The sequence below is a fragment of the Teleopsis dalmanni genome, chromosome 2 (genome assembly GCF_002237135.1).
Source record: "Teleopsis dalmanni isolate 2A chromosome 2, ASM223713v2, whole genome shotgun sequence".
NCBI classification, from domain to species: Eukaryota; Metazoa; Arthropoda; class Insecta; order Diptera; family Diopsidae; genus Teleopsis; species Teleopsis dalmanni.
The window spans coordinates 61,434,992-61,452,356 of NC_051847.1; the positions used below are offsets into that span (position 1 = coordinate 61,434,992).

Genomic DNA, 17,365 nt, shown 5'->3' on the forward strand with positions numbered 1-17,365 from the left:
CAAATTTTCTCAATTTTTATTATCTGTTTTTGTATTGCACAAAATAACTCATATAAAAAGTTTAATTGAATAAACTAATATGAACACATAATGCAATATATTTATAATTTAAAGTTATATGGTAAAGTGATAGTATGTAAAAATTGAAAGAAAGCGTTAATAACTTCAAATGCTGCAATGTATATATTGTTCAGAATGTTAAAGTTTAAACTACACTTTGTGCTTGTTAAACGCAATTGTTGTATGCAATCACAATAGAATTGTACAGATAACACCACTACCTGTTTTTGATGAAAAATTCGTATCTTGTCTGAAAATTTCAGTTCGACGGCAGCGATTGCGGCGCACTCGCCTATCAACCATTACACTGCAGTAGTCGTGTAAGCAATTTAGCAATAAGAGTTTATATTTCGATGCACAAATCATTTTCCTATGCACACAACTCTATGTTAAACAAATCCATTTCCATTTCATTTTCAGAATTTAAATATGTTGCAGGAGGAGCACTCCACATCTATAGCAGAACGTTGTACGAGAAGCCGCATCAATTCGGCGATATTCGTTTCATCGGATGGAAGAGGATTTGATTCCATTGAATTCCTGCGAAGGCATGGCTCACAAAGTGTACTCTGTCGAAAAGCCAAAAGTGCAGAGAACATAACTGATAACGACCGAAAAGTAAGTTTGAATAAGCCTTTTCATATTATTATATTTCATGTTAACTATTTTATATTAAATTATTTAATATTGAGATTTCGAACAGTAGTGAACTACAACAACAAAAATTTTTATTATTTTATTTAATTAATTTTTAGCAAACCATACAACTGTTTCGAGTATTGCCAAATACCCTTCAACAGTGGTCTTGAAATTATTTTTTATATTTAATTATTCGTAAAATATTTTTTGAGACTGCAAGTACCAAGGGCTGAACCCGGATCCTACCAAGATCAGAGTCAGTGCTCCTTAGCCAACAGACCTAAAGCCGTACTTGACTTGTATGTTGGAAAGTTTTGTTAATTTGCTGTGAAAGTTCATTAACAAATTAACCTGCTGTATTTTATTAGAATGAAATCATAAACCAACTGTAGAATGATTGAATGAAACGTCTCGATAGTTTCAATTACGTAAAACAGTCACTTCCGCTACCACTGACACTAAAATGCCAGTTATTCATATTTCAAATTTTATTAAATTTTAAAAGCCTTCCACATATTTTAAAATTTTTATAAAATTTTGTCTTTATGTGCCTTTCACATATATAATTTTATATTCATTGCCTATAATAATCCTTTCGAATGTGGATTTTTAGATTTTGGCGGTACTTGAAATGGATTTTAAAAATAAGTATTTAATATAATTTTTGATTAGAATACTATTATTGAATGGGAAGGCTACTGTTAAAATTACAAACAAAATAATTGTCAAAAATAATAATATTAATATTACAAAGTTTAGTGTAAAAAATTAATACAATGTATAATAGTTAAAAAATGTGAATACGGCATTAGTTGAAGTTAATTTATTTTGACTTTTTTATTTATTTATTTATTCACTAACTTATTTATTTACTTGATTTAAGATAAGATTCTCTTGACAGTAAATCGTTAACAATAACAAGACCATTTTGATAAACACTCTTCGTCTTCTCTCAACTATATCAAAAGTTATATTCAAAGCAATATTCAAACTTTTGGCACGATTTATAAATAGTTTCTTATTTTTTATTGAAGCCTCTATAATACTTCCAACTAAATAAGCTTATTTTTTAAACAAGATCCAGTCATATCTAATTTATATTTACATTTAACAGAAAAGTTTCTCGGAAAAGCGACAATGGCGCACAAATGATGGCACTGATACTAATACCGATGATGAGACTAGGGATAATATGTGTATCGAACTACAAGAATGTAGACCAATGGTTGATAAATCTAATCGAAATGATAGTGAAATAAGAGCAACAACAAGTTTACTGGGAAATATTGCCCCAGTAACCACATCAAACATGATTGTTGGTAGTATATCGATTGAGGCACCACCAGCGTACATGAAAGACGATAGTAATAGTGCTTTAAATACTATTCTTGATATACAACAAGAACCACTATTGATAAGAACGCCTCCAAAAACAACTTCACGTGACTCCACCGATACAGTCGAAGAACTCATTCTTGTACCCAATGAAACTAGATCTAAAGTATTAGTACATCAACGTTCCTCAACAGCTTCATCCACAGCACGCAGTCAATCACCGCCATTTTCATCAACACACAGTAGTCCGAAAACGCTAACGCTCAAAGGCATCAAACCAAAAATTGGTACACTACCTATGGTTTCAGTATCAGGTCCTTCACCACCACACGAAAAACCGCCACCGTCCGATTGCTTGTAACAAATGGCAGCCGAGACATTTATTTAAGAGTGTTTAAAATCATGGAATGGAAGGAAATTTATGATCATTTGCAGCACTATATAAACATACAATATATAAAAGCCAAAATATTAAATATTAGTCTAGGATTATATATAATATTTAATATATATTAAAAAATTAACTTTTAATTATTTATTTCAACTAAATTCCTTCCTTCATTTCTCTTAATGAAACGGGTTAAAATCCGTAATCGCTCAAATAAATGTTTCGGAACTGCTGAGAACACTATAAGTTAAACTTTTCTTAACTGGACTGAATATAAATTCACATAAACGAAAGAATATAAGCTTTAAACCATATTTAAAACTTTCAGGCTTTAATATAAAATATTAACATATATATTTACATATATGTATTGATATATATAATCTGTTACTACCTACATACAGTAAACTTTAATTTGTTAAAAGTGTTTTATATATAATTGATTAGCTTTATTAATTCTTTATGTATTATAGTAAAAAAAAATAAACTATAAACTATTTATTAAAATGTATTTATGTATTTCAGAAATACAGAAAAAAATATAAAAAAATATTTACAAATCTTTACATAAATTATATATATATTAAAAGCACTCTATGCATATCTAATCTTTAAAACGTGACATATTTTCCTGAAATTAGAGACCAAACACTAGCAGTAAAGTAGAAAATTTTATATATAAGAAAAAAAAAATAATTATTTATGTATATATATCATTATTATGTTTTTATTAGCAATATACACTAAATTCGTAACAGTGACAAATTAAATTTATTTTTTATAATTTTTAAAGAAAAAATTGAGGAAAAAAGAAATATTTTAGAAAAAAAATTCTTAATTACAGAAATTCTATCTGATCAACTAAAATGTTGAGATTTAAAAAATTAATTTAAATTTTAAATTTAATTTAAAAACAATTTGTTTAGTTATATTTTATATATACATTTTCAAAATATTTTTGATGGCTTACGAAAAAAAGTATCTAAAAAAATTGTAATATTACACTTATTTTAGTACATATTTATGACTATAAATTTTTTGAAGTGTAGTTGTGTCCAGATAAATGTATGAAATAAATTTAAATATATATTTGTCATATATGTAATTAGATATATACTAGGATTTTAAATAATATTTTTTATGTGTACTTTTCATGTACTAATATAGTTCGTAAATTTTGATATTTATATACTTATAAGTATATGTGTGTAGCTATATTTATAAGGGTTACCGACCCACCTATTTCTATTCGTAAACAGAAAGTATAGTACGTGTTTTATCTATTTGCAAGACAAAAACTAAAAATATTTAAATACATTTCAAAATATAATATCAAAAGTTAAAGTCGAATCTATGACAAACATATCTATAGGTGCAGGTGTATAACCTGCTATTTTTTAAAACAATTTGAAAAAAATTTTCCATTTTTTTATTTCGATAACATAAAAATTGGAAACGAGCAAATTTATGGTTCAAAATATTTTTCAGAGTTTTTTTCATATCTCCTGTTGATATATAGATCATACCAGCACTCTTCAATGAAGGCAATTCCATTATAACATCTATAAAATAATACAGTCCAACCACACCTCCAGAACATACACTAAACTAAACTGTTAAAATTTTTATGGACTAAATGTTGATTTCAGTTACCAAAATGTCCATACGTAATAGTCAATTACTGCTATTAAGGCGGAACATTATAGGTTAGTCTCATAGCATGCCTACATTATAGGTAGGCTGGGTTTACTCCATAAAAACTTTTGTTGTGGTTGTAACTCTGAGGATGAGGAGAAAACTGTGTTTTATCTCAAGTGTCAGTGCCCATCTTTAGCTAGGAGACGATTTAAAATCTTTGGGCCCCTTTTCTTTCCGACCTGTCTTAACTGTTATTCTGCAAAATTAGTGACTTAGTTATGTTTATAGAACTGTGAGGTTGGTTATTTTTCATCTAATAACGTTTGTCGTACATGATCGTTAATCTATGCATGAACAAACGCCAATCCTGTGGTACCACAACGGGCTAATATTTGAGCTCAAGTAGGGTTTCCTAGGTACAAGATCGTCATTCCAACCTAACGAACCTAACATAAGTGTCCACAAGCACAAATAACATGTGGGTTTTTTCAATCGAAATGTGACAATTTTGATTATTTATGTATCCATGTAACCACAAAAGAGGTTCGTTACTAAAAATAACTTCTGCATTTAGTATTAAATATATTTCAAGTTACTCTAAAGCCCAATTTTATTTGCGAATAAAGCGAATAAAATTAAATCAATTAAATGAAGAACAGTCCTTATGCTGGAGAACAATCTAAGTTCTTCATTCTATCAACACTATGTGCAGTCTATCGATATTTTAATTAAATGTTCATAATTTTTAGCCATACTTCGATTTACAATATCTATAACATTATATTACGGTTTTCCCTGGAAAATCCTATCCAAATCTGATGTTAGGATCAAACCATTAGCTTATATTCTGACTTTTATTTGGAGGTTAAGATCGGTTAAAGACATGAAACGATCATGGAACAGTTTCGCTATATAAAAACAAAAGAGCAATAAGAAAAACATCCTTCTACTAAAATAAACAGTAGAGTTCAGTTCAATATTTATTCCATTATTCATGTATTTGAACGGTAATTGTTTTACAAAACTGTCTGAACTTACACATGCTCATACCCTAAACATTGGTCCATCATATTTAAAAAGTTATCTTTATTATATCTCTATTATGAATTATCTCTATTAAAAATGAATATATTTATCAGTAAATAAATATTTCCTGTTACCTCGTACAGTAGAACCAAATCTAAAAATTTCTTTATATCTATTCTGAAGGTATTCTGACGTCAGACTCTCCTGTAATTCTGTATAAATATTTTTCTATAACATTTAAAATGTTTTATTCTTAATAAATCGTATTTTAATAATGAACTAAATTTTTATATAAAATTCATTTCTTAATCATTTCAAATAAAATATTTGAATCGGTTAGTAGATATATATTTTGATATAATTTTTACTGTCACTTGTTAAAAAGTTTAAATAACTATATCTAGGTCTAATGTATTATACTAATATTAAAAGTTATATTAACACTTCTATATTATATATACTCATTTACAATGGTGGTAGCTTTACTTAACTGAAAATTTATAATTACTTACATGTGTCAGACTAACTATAAAAAAATTAGTAATTAAAATGTTAAATTAAGAGTTAATTAAATATTAAAATAAATGTTAACTTAATCTATTAAGCACAATAAATGTAATTAATAAATATTTTTCGTTTATAGTTTAGATATTTCAAAAGTATAGTCATTGACTATTATTTATGGAATTGTCAATTTATGGTCCAAAGTTACAATAAATGTTTAGCCTAAGATAAAATTATAACTAAGTATGTATGTATTAAATATATCCTATATTTATGTATGTATGTATGTCTTTTTTTCTATATTTAAAGAATTCAATTGTAATCAATAAAAATAAAATACATAAACTTTTTCATTATCGAAAAATATTTGAAAATGTCATGGTTTTTATTTGCAATCGTTTAAATTTTGAGGATTAATATACAAATTGTTTATAAAAACAATTTTTGGTACATAATATAAAACTATATACAATATAAGTTTATTAATATATAAATAGTTCACATATGTAAGCTTTTTAAACATCATAATAGGATGAGCAATTTTCTTAATAAAACAATCTTTAAAATGTATATCTTTAAAGTATAAACTATATCTTTCTACTATAATGACCTCTATAATGTCGCACACCAGTTTCGATATATATTCTTCGACAATATGTGCAATATAGTTTGTTATTTTAATGTTGTTTATTAGTATCTTAAGCTTCCATAAAGAATGTTTATTAGTATTTTAAGGTTTCATAAAGAATGGAGCAAAGAGAGAAAGAAAGGTTTGCTAAGTTGTAGAATTTGATGAAAGTGTCTAAAATTTGTAAAATTGATCGACTTCAGCGTAACATGTGATTTAGCTTTTGCAACAGATAATTGCAAGTTCAGTTGTCTAAGATTACTAACGAACTGAGCTAACAGGCCTAAGTGAATTCTTTGGATTTTCGGCATAATCTGAATTACGGGAAGTTTATGAATAATTTAACAGTTTTCTGATATATTGTTGTTGTTGTTATAGCCCGCAGGGATCTCTAAAGCAGAAAACATGAAAGGAATTACATGACGCATACGTGGACTAGGGTGTGGTCAGGTAATGATTGTGATAAAGATGAGTGGTTTATTAAAGCGTGGGGGATTGGGAGATGTAGGATATATTGATAATTAAATTAATAATAAGCTATCCGTAAAAGTTTAAACATTATTTTGTTTTTGTGTATGGTGTCCCGACCTCGACTTTGAAGTGCCGGCACCGTCATGAACTCATATCCATCTTGGTGGTTATAAATCCATGCCATCAGTACATCGCCTAGCAATGCCTATTGTGATATAACAAAAACATAAATAGACAAAGGATGGCATACATACCCCATATTGATAAAGACTTAGAAAAGAGAATAAATTAAAACAAAATAACAAATTGGACGTAACGAAACAAAAATAAAAAATAAGAATAAAAAATAAAAAATAAACAGATAAAAATATTAATTGAAAACATGATAATAAATTAATCATAAAATAATAATGGTAAAAGAATAATGATAAATGGCAACAAATAAGTTAATGCTATCCGTAAAATTGAAACCATACATATTAAATGTATGGAATTAATTTCAATACATTAAATATTTGTTTTAAATATTATAAAAATTTTGTATTTTTAATATCTCTTAATAGTTACAACATATTTTTTTATTTTCGCTCAAATATAACGCAATGATTTCCTTGATCATAATAACTGCTTATCAAGTCAACTTCTTCTACTTTCGCAACTAAAGCTTCTAATTCCTTTTCTTCAAATACATGATAGTATCTTAAGAAGGTTGCCTTGTGCTCATTTATTGGTGCATCCGCACCCTTAAGTTTCCATGGTACTAAGACATCTTGTTGTTGAAATTCAGTACGGTTTGTATGCACAGGTAAATTATAAGTTAAATCGTTGGATTGTAATTCCACAGTGTGAGCCGTCAACTGACGTTGTTGGTCTTCAGTAACTTTACTTTTATTTACAGCTTTATTCTGTCTAAGATAACTTGATTTATTTCCACCAGATTTTTGATCTTTAGCCCACACATATATCAGTGCCCTGCCACCTTTCCTTAAAACACGTGCCATTTCTTTCACAGCTGCTAGACGACGTTGCTCAGTTGCCAAATGATGTATGACAGCAATACTAATGCAAGCATCTACAGACGCCGATCTTACAGGAACATTTAAGCAATCACATCTAAAAGCATTTTTATTATTACCCACACAAACATTAAGTAAACCATTGGTTCGATCACAACCAATTGACAGAATGTTTCTATTACAATGCAAATATTTTCCATTACCACAGCCAATATCTAAAAGCACTGAACCAATTACAAAGCTATCTATAAATTCTGCCACCCGAGGCCAAGGTGTATGACGTGTTTCACTGAAGTGATTAGCAATTTCATCATAAACTTTATGTACATTTTGTTCCTCCAAATTTGCGGCATCATCTTCAGTAACGAATGTAGTGGCAGTAGTTTTTATTTTCTCAATATGAGTATCACATAAAGTTGGAAAGTTGCAATTACATGGTGCACGTCGCAATTTTCTAAAGGTTAGTGACGTACGTTCAGTTCGTTTACTAAGTGTTAGTGCACCATTTGAGGATTGTACTACATCATAAACATGTGGTGTTATGCCATGCATCCAATCATAACGTGATTCCCCAGACATTATTAGTAATGAACGTTTTGGTAATAAGACTGGCACACGTTCATTGCCTCTGCGAAATTCCATGACTACATCACTTTGCAATGAAAGTGAGAGTATAGGATCGAGAAAAGCACTATGTGTATCGACATGTGATGGTATACCATGACCGGGTGCATATTTATTTACTGTTAATTGATCTGGTATTTTCCAATCTAGTTTTAGATTAAGTTTTTCAGCTTCTAATTGCAAACGTGGCCAAAGTATATCACATGCAGTTGGTATCTGTTTATCAAGTGGTCTATTAATATCAACATTATTTTTACCATATATAAATTCGTAACCAAAATGTTGAACCTGTCGATGTTTTAGTTCACCAGCAACAGTATCCACAGTTTTATTATTAATAGCTGTCAACAGCAGTGCTTCCTCGTCTGGTGTGACGAAGTTTGGTAAGATTGTTAGACCATTTGGTAAAGGTAGCAACCATTTATTGTCTATAGCAGTTGGAAGCTCTTTAAAATATGATAAATATACAACGGCTTCATTTTGTCCAATGTGCGAACAGTTATGTAGGGTTTCGTATATGCTTTCCGCATCTTTTATTGTGGCACATTCCAAAAAGCAGTAAGATTTGTTAGGTAGCATAAAGAGTTGGTTAATGGCGCCATGTTGATTGACTGTGGTTAATACAACTATTTATCGAAGTAATATAATTAAAAATAATAAGATAATTCATATTTTTAAGTTACTAACGTTCTTCTGTCAAGCCTGTTGATAAACCGGCATTCAGAATAGCCAAATTACGTGTAGGAGTCTCACTGGCTTGTACTCCACAATCCTTTTCGACAATTGCAATGCAACGCTGTTGTTTTCGTAGCACTTTTTTTGATTTATAACTTTGTGTCATTTCACAAAAAATTTATATTTTTAAAATTAAATTATTAAATACAATAAATGTATTTGTTTATATTTTGCAAGAACTTATAAACATGTGTAAAAACCTAATATCGTAAATTGTTTACGTGCTTAAGGCGCAACAGCTGCTTTCATTCAGTGTAGGTAGCAAGGTATGCAAAATATGTATGGATGAAATTGCTTTGTTTACAAACTAAGAGCGTAAAAAGATTAGAAATTGACAGTTGACGTCTCCATAAAATTGTCAAATTTGTTTACACGAGTTTGTTTGGCGTGGAAAGTGTGTCAAAATTTTAGTTTAAATTTATTAAAGTTTTTATATTATTCTACTTTAAACATTTTTGATATATAATCAAAAAACAAGACTGCGTGTTACTAAACAATATGGAGTAAGTTAATAATATTATACCATTCATATAAATATCGTACATATATAATAATAATAATTAATTTCACTTTAGCGACGACGTGCTGGAAATCAAAAATAAAATTAAAACTTTAGTTAATCTTGGGAAAAATGACACCACTGAAGCAATGACCATTATTAAATTTCTACGTAATATTTGTGGTCGCGGGCTTCGAGTACAAAATATTATAATGGAAAACGAAGAACTACACAGCGTCTTACGGAAAATATTCGACATAGATTGTGAAGAAGATTGGCCAGAAGATGCACAATTAAAAAAAATGTCATTCCAGTTATTATCAAATTTAATTGTACAAAATAGCAATAATCAGCAATTAGTTTGGAAACGTTATGGAGCCATGATTGTTGAATCCTCTACAGACGGTCCATTAAATGAGTACCTAAACGTACAACTCATGATCTTATACAATATATACATTGGTAATACTCAATCACTAACGGATATTGAAGTATTAAAAATAATATTGAAAGTTTGGGATAATATACATACACAAAAATACGAAAAGGACATTGAATGTCTGCATTTCTTTTTTGAACATATTTTAGTGACTGCACCAATGACTACAGCTAAATGTTATGATAAATTACAAATTAAAGAACGCATATCATTATTGGATTATGTGCTTACTTATATATCGCATAAAAATCCCAATGGCAGTGTAGACTTTAAGGTGTTACAAACATTTTCGAAGAAATTCAAACTCAAAGCCGATACATTCCTACGTGTAGCACAAACAAACGCATCTGATAATCATCCACGTGAAATTTATATGTTACTGAAAGTAATTGCCACCACTAGTGGTGATGAAATATATGCACCATCTTATAGTAAAGATCATTCACTTTTTATAAGTGCTTGCTATTTACTACGTATAATACTTGATGCTGGTAAGAGCTCAGAACAGAATATTTTTACGCCAATGAGCAAATTGGATGAGGTTGCTACGACATCAAATATATCTACTGATTTCGAAAATGAAGTCAGTTATGAACTGAAAACATTACTTGTACGTACAATAGCAAATCTACTACATGAGAATCAACAAAACCAGGAATACTGCATAGACGTGCAACTTCTTCCTCTATTGTTTGAGTGCACAAATATGGATGCTCGTAATCCTTGTAAGTGTTGGACATAGTTAATATTGCATTTACTATATATAATAATTTTTGAATATTTATTTGATTTTCAGTAATGAAGGAATGGAGTATAATTGCAATTCGTAATGCCTGCCTAGGTTGTACTAAGGCCCAAGATATCATAGCCAATCTTAAGCAACAAAGTGTTGAACAAAATGATAGTGTCGTGGAATTTGAAAATGGTACTTTAAGAATTCAATCTAAACCAAAATGACAATGCACATAGATTATATAATAATATATATGTAAATATAATAATAAATGTATAGTTATTTATATATACAGTTAAATCTATCTTGAGCAGATTTTATTTTCACTTTTTTAATGCGATGCTGTTTTAAGCAAAAAATTATAATACAAATCTAAAAAATAATATACACTGAAGGTTAAAGGGTAATAATTCTTTTGCTATAATTACCGAAATGAGTTTATTTATTGTTTGAACAACACTTGGTTGTTGTAACCCGCAAGTATCTATAAAGCAGATAACATGTATGGATGAATCCAGAGATTAGGGTTGAAGGATAGATAGGACTAAAATTAAAGTCAACCAGGATCAAGTTGAAGAAACATAACCACTTCTATGGATCAGAGCACTTGGTGTCAAACTCGACAAGTGGCTTTGGGATATATAACCGGCCCCTCTTGGAACTAGTATACTATTGATTACTAGCAAAATTATTAACTACCATTATCACAAAACTATATGTAGCACTGTTCATTAAAATACACCAGATATAACTCAAAATAATTGAAAATACATTATAAGTGTTTGTTCGAAAGCAGCATAGACAAGCGGCAAATATTTTCAATTAATTTTAATCGATATAACCAAAATAATTAAAATATGCTCTGATTAAATGTATATAAATGGAATTTTAAAAAATTAAATACGTACGGATTTTTTCCTACTTTTCTTGCAACAGGATAATTTGAGGGTATTCAGAGGATATTATATATTAGAAAACCAGAATATTATTTAATATTAATTCACAGTTTAGTTTCCTTTCATTCAGAACCTTAAGTTTATAGTATTAAGTTGGCGTAGAAATTAAGTTATAGGTAAAAAAATTAAGATTATCAGCTAACACTAATCCTGACAGACGATCCGCAGGATCAGAACTTTTCTAAAATCAAGTTTTAAAGTTATTGTTTGAGAACTCAGTTTTAAAACTCAATTGTAGGTACAAAAAAAAATAAATCTAAAATAAATATATGTATATATCTACATGTAATCAACATTAAATAATTTTTAATATTGAGATCTCAATACATTTAATTTTTTTTTAAATTTGAAAATACCCTTCAATATATTTAATTATATTTTGATATCAAAATACAATGAAATAAAATAAATCTGTGCACATGTAAATTGGCAAGAAATCTAGTAATTTATGTTCTAACAAAGTGTAAAGACACTAGATTTGTTGTAGAACATGTATGTTTTCTTAGACAAAAAGAAATTTTAATTATGATTATTAGGGCGTATTAAAAATGTATTTCTGCATCATAGCCATAGAAAGATAAAATTTAAAAATACTTAAAGGGTATTTACATATCAAAAAAAAAAAATATTTAAAAAAATAACTCAATGTTATGTATACAAAATGATTCGGCAATGCATTATGTGAAACGGTATAAAACTAATTCTCTTATGATTAAAAAAGAAAGCATTATTAACCTTTAACCAGTTTATACTTCATCCTTTATTAAATAAATATGTCATTTTTAGGCGCATGCATTCACTCATTGAAATCTTTTTGTTTGCTTGATAATTACAAATGCATGCATAAAGCAAAAAATAATAATTGCTCGTGCTCATTATAGTAAAGAACAATAGAAAGAAGAGAATCAACACAGACAACCGCTCCCAGCTCTTAGTAAGAATATTTGCCGCATTAGTGTTAGTCTCCAACATTCAGTTATTCGATATCTATTCGCTTTGTAACAAAATACAATTCACAATTCAATTCAATTTAGTTCTTTTATTTACGGAATTAGTTCACAAATTAAATTAATAATGTATTTTTGAGTTTGTAAACTGTTCACTTTTCTTTATATATACCCAACGATTTATAAAAGCATTCATAAGTTATCAAATTTGCTACAGTAGTCTTTTTCTAAATCTTAAAAAAAATATTCAAAAACTTCAAGAATATCAAAAAATATTGAAAAATTTTAGAATTTTTGTTAAGCAACAATCAATAATATCACCTAAGCGACAAGCATTATACGTATGTGATCGAGCTGTAGTTGAATCGTATGATTTCGGCGTGGATAATGTATGGCTTTAACATAGGTTTTGTTTAATTGACGAGTCGAGTTACTCAGAGTATCATATCGCCAATCGTGATGCATCGTATCACTTATCATATCGTTAATCGTGTCATTTACCTTATCGAATCATATCGTTTATCATTATATATGGATAATCGATTAAGCACAATCCCTTACAAATTTCGGATATCGGATATATAAAAATAAAAAAATGAGAACTTGCATAGGTTATAGGTTGTACTACTTAACAATGAAGAAAAATATAATTTAGCTTAACAAAGCTAAATTAAAGACAAATTATTATTAATATAGCTTACTCTGTATGCACACAAAGGTCTTAGGTACAGCCGTCTAAGTATGTTAAGTCCTCTTATTTCTAGACTTCAAAAAAATTAACAACTGTTGTGTGTCTTGTTTTATTAAGTTTTGGAAACCTAAACGACATTTAAAATCTCAAACCTAAATAATGTTAAGTATGTTACGATAATAATATAATAACATAACGTTATTATCAGACCATATCTAACAGGAACCTCAATTATTTAAATTTATTTTTTTTAGACAGTATTTACATTTTCAATGACCTGTCATTACTACAGATTTCATATTTTTTTTCTTGAGGTCTGAAACAATTTTCATTTAATTCGATTACTGGTATTTTCCATTGATTCAAAGTTAGTTGAGTCCAACCTACTCTATCTCTCAACCCAATCCAAGAAGAATTTTGTATCTCAAAACTAAATACCAGGTCACTTAAGCAATAAAAGCAGCTAAAAGAGTGGCAGGTAATTTTTTTATAGGCACCAAATCATTTCACAGAGACGACAAACAACTTAAATCGCTAAAGGAAAACTAAAAAAAATATGCAGTAATTAAAGAATAGGCTCTGGTTTCTTCTCATTCGCGAAAACGTTGTTCTTGAAATTGCTGATATAGGACTGCGTATAGTGATATACGTATTTATATAAGTGATATTGTAATTACTATTAGAGTTAGAGACTTAAGGGGCAGTATGTGTATATAACTGTAGGAGTTAAAAATAGTTATATACATATAATTTTAATTGGACTTAAGAGGATGTAAGACTATTCAAGAAATTGTTAATAAAATGAAGTTATCAGCACTTGCATGTAGAACATGTGAACAGTTAGTAATAAAAAGCATACATTCAATATACTTAACTTCAGGTTAAATCAATTTACTATTTGGGCTTGTAAAGAAATTATCTGTGTCATCTTAAGTTATACATTTTGTCCATTAATTACCTTCATCTACCTTAAGACCTGGTATTCAGATTAAACATACAGAATTCTTCCTACATAGGATTAGAGATAGTATTAAGACTACTTTAAAACATTTCTACAGCCACTTTAGATAAATAGAAAATGCAATTGAAGATTTCAGCGCTATTTGACTGAGAAGATAGGTGAGATAGATATTCTTTAATACATGGTTTTATGGTTTTTAATGATTAATAGTCTTTAATGGTTTAAGTTGTTTACACCTGAGCGGTTTTGATCATTGTTATAGCTTTTTGGAGTATTGCACGAATCCCGGTCTCTACACAACCGTCTTCGATTAAACAAAAACAAAATACATACATTTTTTACGTATATCTATACTTTGATTGAGGAATCATCGAGTTATAGCGTTCCTCCAAAAATATTTACATAACAATTGCAATTAAAAGATAATTGTTGATAATTGTATACACTACAAAATGCGGGAATTAAATTAAAATTGCATTTCTTGAAAATTATTATATATGTAAGATTCACAACACAAATTATAACAGAACAATTTAGTAATTAAGAAGAATATTTTCATGAACAATTAATTTCACTAATAAACATTTTATACGAGACTGCTAAATGTAAACTAATAAGCAATAAAATCTATTATGTTCATAGCAGATCGATTGAAAAATTGTTTGCTCATTGTAGTAGCCAGTGCTAAATTTTGGGGGATTAAGATGCAAGTGAAAGAGGTCGCATATATGAAAATATATAAAACTTAGTATTATATATTACGGAACTGAGTAAAACAAAATTTCACCTAAATTTAATTCGTTAAAATGACAGTTTCTTCACATATTTTATTTTAATTATTATTTTATTCTCTTTTTTTTTTTGTAATCCTATATTTAGAGGCACGATCCACCTATAAATGTGACTTCCACGAATAAAATGTTATATTTGTAGTTCGCAAACAGGAGATGTGCTTCTGAGTCCATATCAACACATACCTATCTACGCTTATGTGTTTGGTTTGACAATACCTAAAATAATTACGATTGCCAAAAATTTATGGCGCAGCACTACACTTGGGATAGCCTGCCATTGGCACTCTTCAGTCTTAACAAGTGGTTTGCAATTTTGACGTTTTCATAGATGAGCATTTGCAGTTTCATTAAAATTTAATTTGCAAATGAAAGAAGATGTGCGAAAAGTGTGTGTATCTTACCCTGTGGTGAAATTATTTAATTAATAAAATTCGAGTATTATTATAAGATATCTTATTTTTTTCTGTGGTTTTTTTTTTGTTTTTGAAAATCATAATAAAAATTTCCCAATAACAAAATTTTGAAAACATTAACATTTTTTTACACCTACGCAAGTGATAAAATTGCTTTGTGCCGTACGATCTTTCCAACTAATATGATCGACGACAGACACATTCATTCTATATTTAAGTTTTTATGCTCAAAAAGTTGTCATCGTTTAATGAACTTCTAAACACAATATTTAAATTAACAAAACACCTAAAATTAGAGTCCCCAAAGTTTAACACGCCATGGTACGTGCGTACCTGATGATTTTTTATGGCACACTAAAAATGAAAAGTTTTATTCGAACTATTAAAAATATATAAAACTTAGCACCTGCTCTATATCATAAATAAATCACACTCTATATATATGCCAGTTATATATATGTATATTTATATATATTTAGTATGGTTTAGTGTAGAACTACTGTAAAGTGTGGGCGTATGCATGTTTTTACAACCATAAAATATTGTTTACTTTCTGTAATTTTAACGATCGCAAGAGTTTATAGCAGCGCCAAAAACAAATCCAATATATACTTCTCTAAATATATTAACTAACTACACAAAGGTAAATTAAAATTTATATAGCTATGGATTTATCTATTGTATAGAATTTAAATTAAAAACACACACATATATACATAATACAAACGATGCATCATTATAAGATACCATAAATTTAGTAGATGAAGCTTTGATCCAAAAATTTAATAAATTTGTGTGGGATTAAAGATGCATTGTGTCATATGTTGTCAAAGAAAATTTGATTTTTCTAATATATTCTAATGATTTTCCTATATACTCGCAAGTTTTTAACTGAAATAAAATTTTTTTTGAGAATCTCAAGTCTTAACTCACATAAACTTTTAATTTTATTTGACATTAAAATAAAAGATTAGTTTCTAGTTGTCAAATTGAATTCATTATTCAGCAAAATATGCATTAGCGTCAATAAACTTCATCCAATAGTTGTCCAATTGTTAAATACCGCAGTGGTTTTCCGAAGGCCTGAGAAATACACGCATACAGCCACTGTTAGCTCTCCGTTTATTGAAAACCATACTTCATGAAAAAAATTTTGAGATGCCAGAAGAGCCCAAACTGAGAAGAAATTAAATATAGTAAATCAACTAGTTTTTGCAAACTAGCAAATCGTGTTTTCATTCACTGATCCCAGTGTAATTTTTTAAAATGTTATATATTTTTTTGTAAAATATATCTTTCTTCACTAATTTGTGCATTCATTTCATTTAAAAAGTTGCAATAATAATCTGAGGTTATTGTTTTGTCAGTCTGTGGGTGATACATTTAGAAAATTTCTTTTGTACATTGTGACCGAAAAGTTTTCGGAAATTCTCATTTAAAATTCGCGCGCTGTATATTTTTCGATATTTTAAGTTTATGTAGTTTGGCAGCACTGTCCTTAATTACTATGCCAAAAATGAGCGCGATCTGTCAGACAGTTCGTTTACGGCAGCTGTTGAAACCAGTTCACCTCAGTAGTGCGTTGCGAAAAAAACAATGGAAAAAAATATTGAACAAAGAGTTTGCATCAAATTTTGTTTTTCGAACGAAATTTCGTGTGCAGAATCGTTGCGAATGCTACAAAAGGCTTATGGGGAATCAGTTTTATCGAAAACTCAAGTTTATGAGTGGTACAAAGCCTTTCAGGACTGTCGTACGACCGTCGAAGACATGCCGCGTTCTGGACGACCTTCGACCTCTACCACCGACGAAAACATTGAAAAGGCAAAGGAAATCGTGTTCAAAAATCCTCATGTGAGTGTTAGAGA

General features: G+C 28.8%; 3 protein-coding genes across 4 annotated transcripts in view; 2 read left to right on the forward strand and 1 right to left on the reverse strand.

The window, feature by feature from the left end:
- The window catches only part of LOC119680818, a 52,634-nt gene extending 50,124 nt beyond the window's left edge, over positions 1-2,510 (forward strand). For both annotated transcript variants that reach the window (XM_038093812.1, XM_038093813.1), the window contains exons 6-7: positions 481-678; positions 1,814-2,510. In XM_038093812.1, the coding sequence (XP_037949740.1) occupies positions 481-678; positions 1,814-2,395 (780 nt within the window). In that variant the 3' untranslated portion in view covers positions 2,396-2,510. The remainder of the gene's footprint in view (positions 1-480; positions 679-1,813) is intronic.
- A 4,737-nt stretch (positions 2,511-7,247) lies between these two features.
- On the reverse strand, positions 7,248-9,298 carry LOC119685824 (alkylated DNA repair protein alkB homolog 8-like). The gene is made up of 2 exons (XM_038100210.1): positions 9,017-9,298; positions 7,248-8,955 (listed from the first exon to the last, which is right to left on the reverse strand). Exons 1-2 carry the CDS (start codon positions 9,168-9,170, stop codon positions 7,268-7,270), a joined length of 1,842 nt encoding a protein of 613 aa, XP_037956138.1. The 5' UTR covers positions 9,171-9,298; the 3' UTR covers positions 7,248-7,267.
- A 172-nt stretch (positions 9,299-9,470) lies between these two features.
- LOC119681514 (ataxin-10-like) lies at positions 9,471-15,239 on the forward strand. The gene is made up of 4 exons (XM_038094727.1): positions 9,471-9,567; positions 9,640-10,727; positions 10,799-10,927; positions 15,170-15,239. Exons 1-4 carry the CDS (start codon positions 9,563-9,565, stop codon positions 15,205-15,207), a joined length of 1,260 nt encoding a protein of 419 aa, XP_037950655.1. The 5' UTR covers positions 9,471-9,562; the 3' UTR covers positions 15,208-15,239.
- The last annotated feature ends 2,126 nt before the right edge of the window (positions 15,240-17,365 follow it).

What these genes read in the sequence shown, in the direction of transcription:
- LOC119681514 (XM_038094727.1), top strand. An exon ending in TATGGATGCTCGTAATCCTT is followed by an intron (nt 10,728 to 10,798) that starts GTAAGTGTTGGA and finishes TTTGATTTTCAG; the next exon opens with TAATGAAGGAATGGAGTATA. An exon ending in TGTCGTGGAATTTGAAAATG is followed by an intron (nt 10,928 to 15,169) that starts GTACTTTAAGAA and finishes TCCTATATTTAG; the next exon opens with AGGCACGATCCACCTATAAA.
- LOC119685824 (XM_038100210.1), bottom strand. Translation starts at nt 9,170, where the DNA reads ATGACACAAAGTTATAAATCAAAAAAAGTGCTACGAAAACAACAGCGT. An exon ending in AACAGGCTTGACAGAAGAAC is followed by an intron (nt 8,956 to 9,016) that starts GTTAGTAACTTA and finishes TTCGATAAATAG; the next exon opens with TTGTATTAACCACAGTCAAT.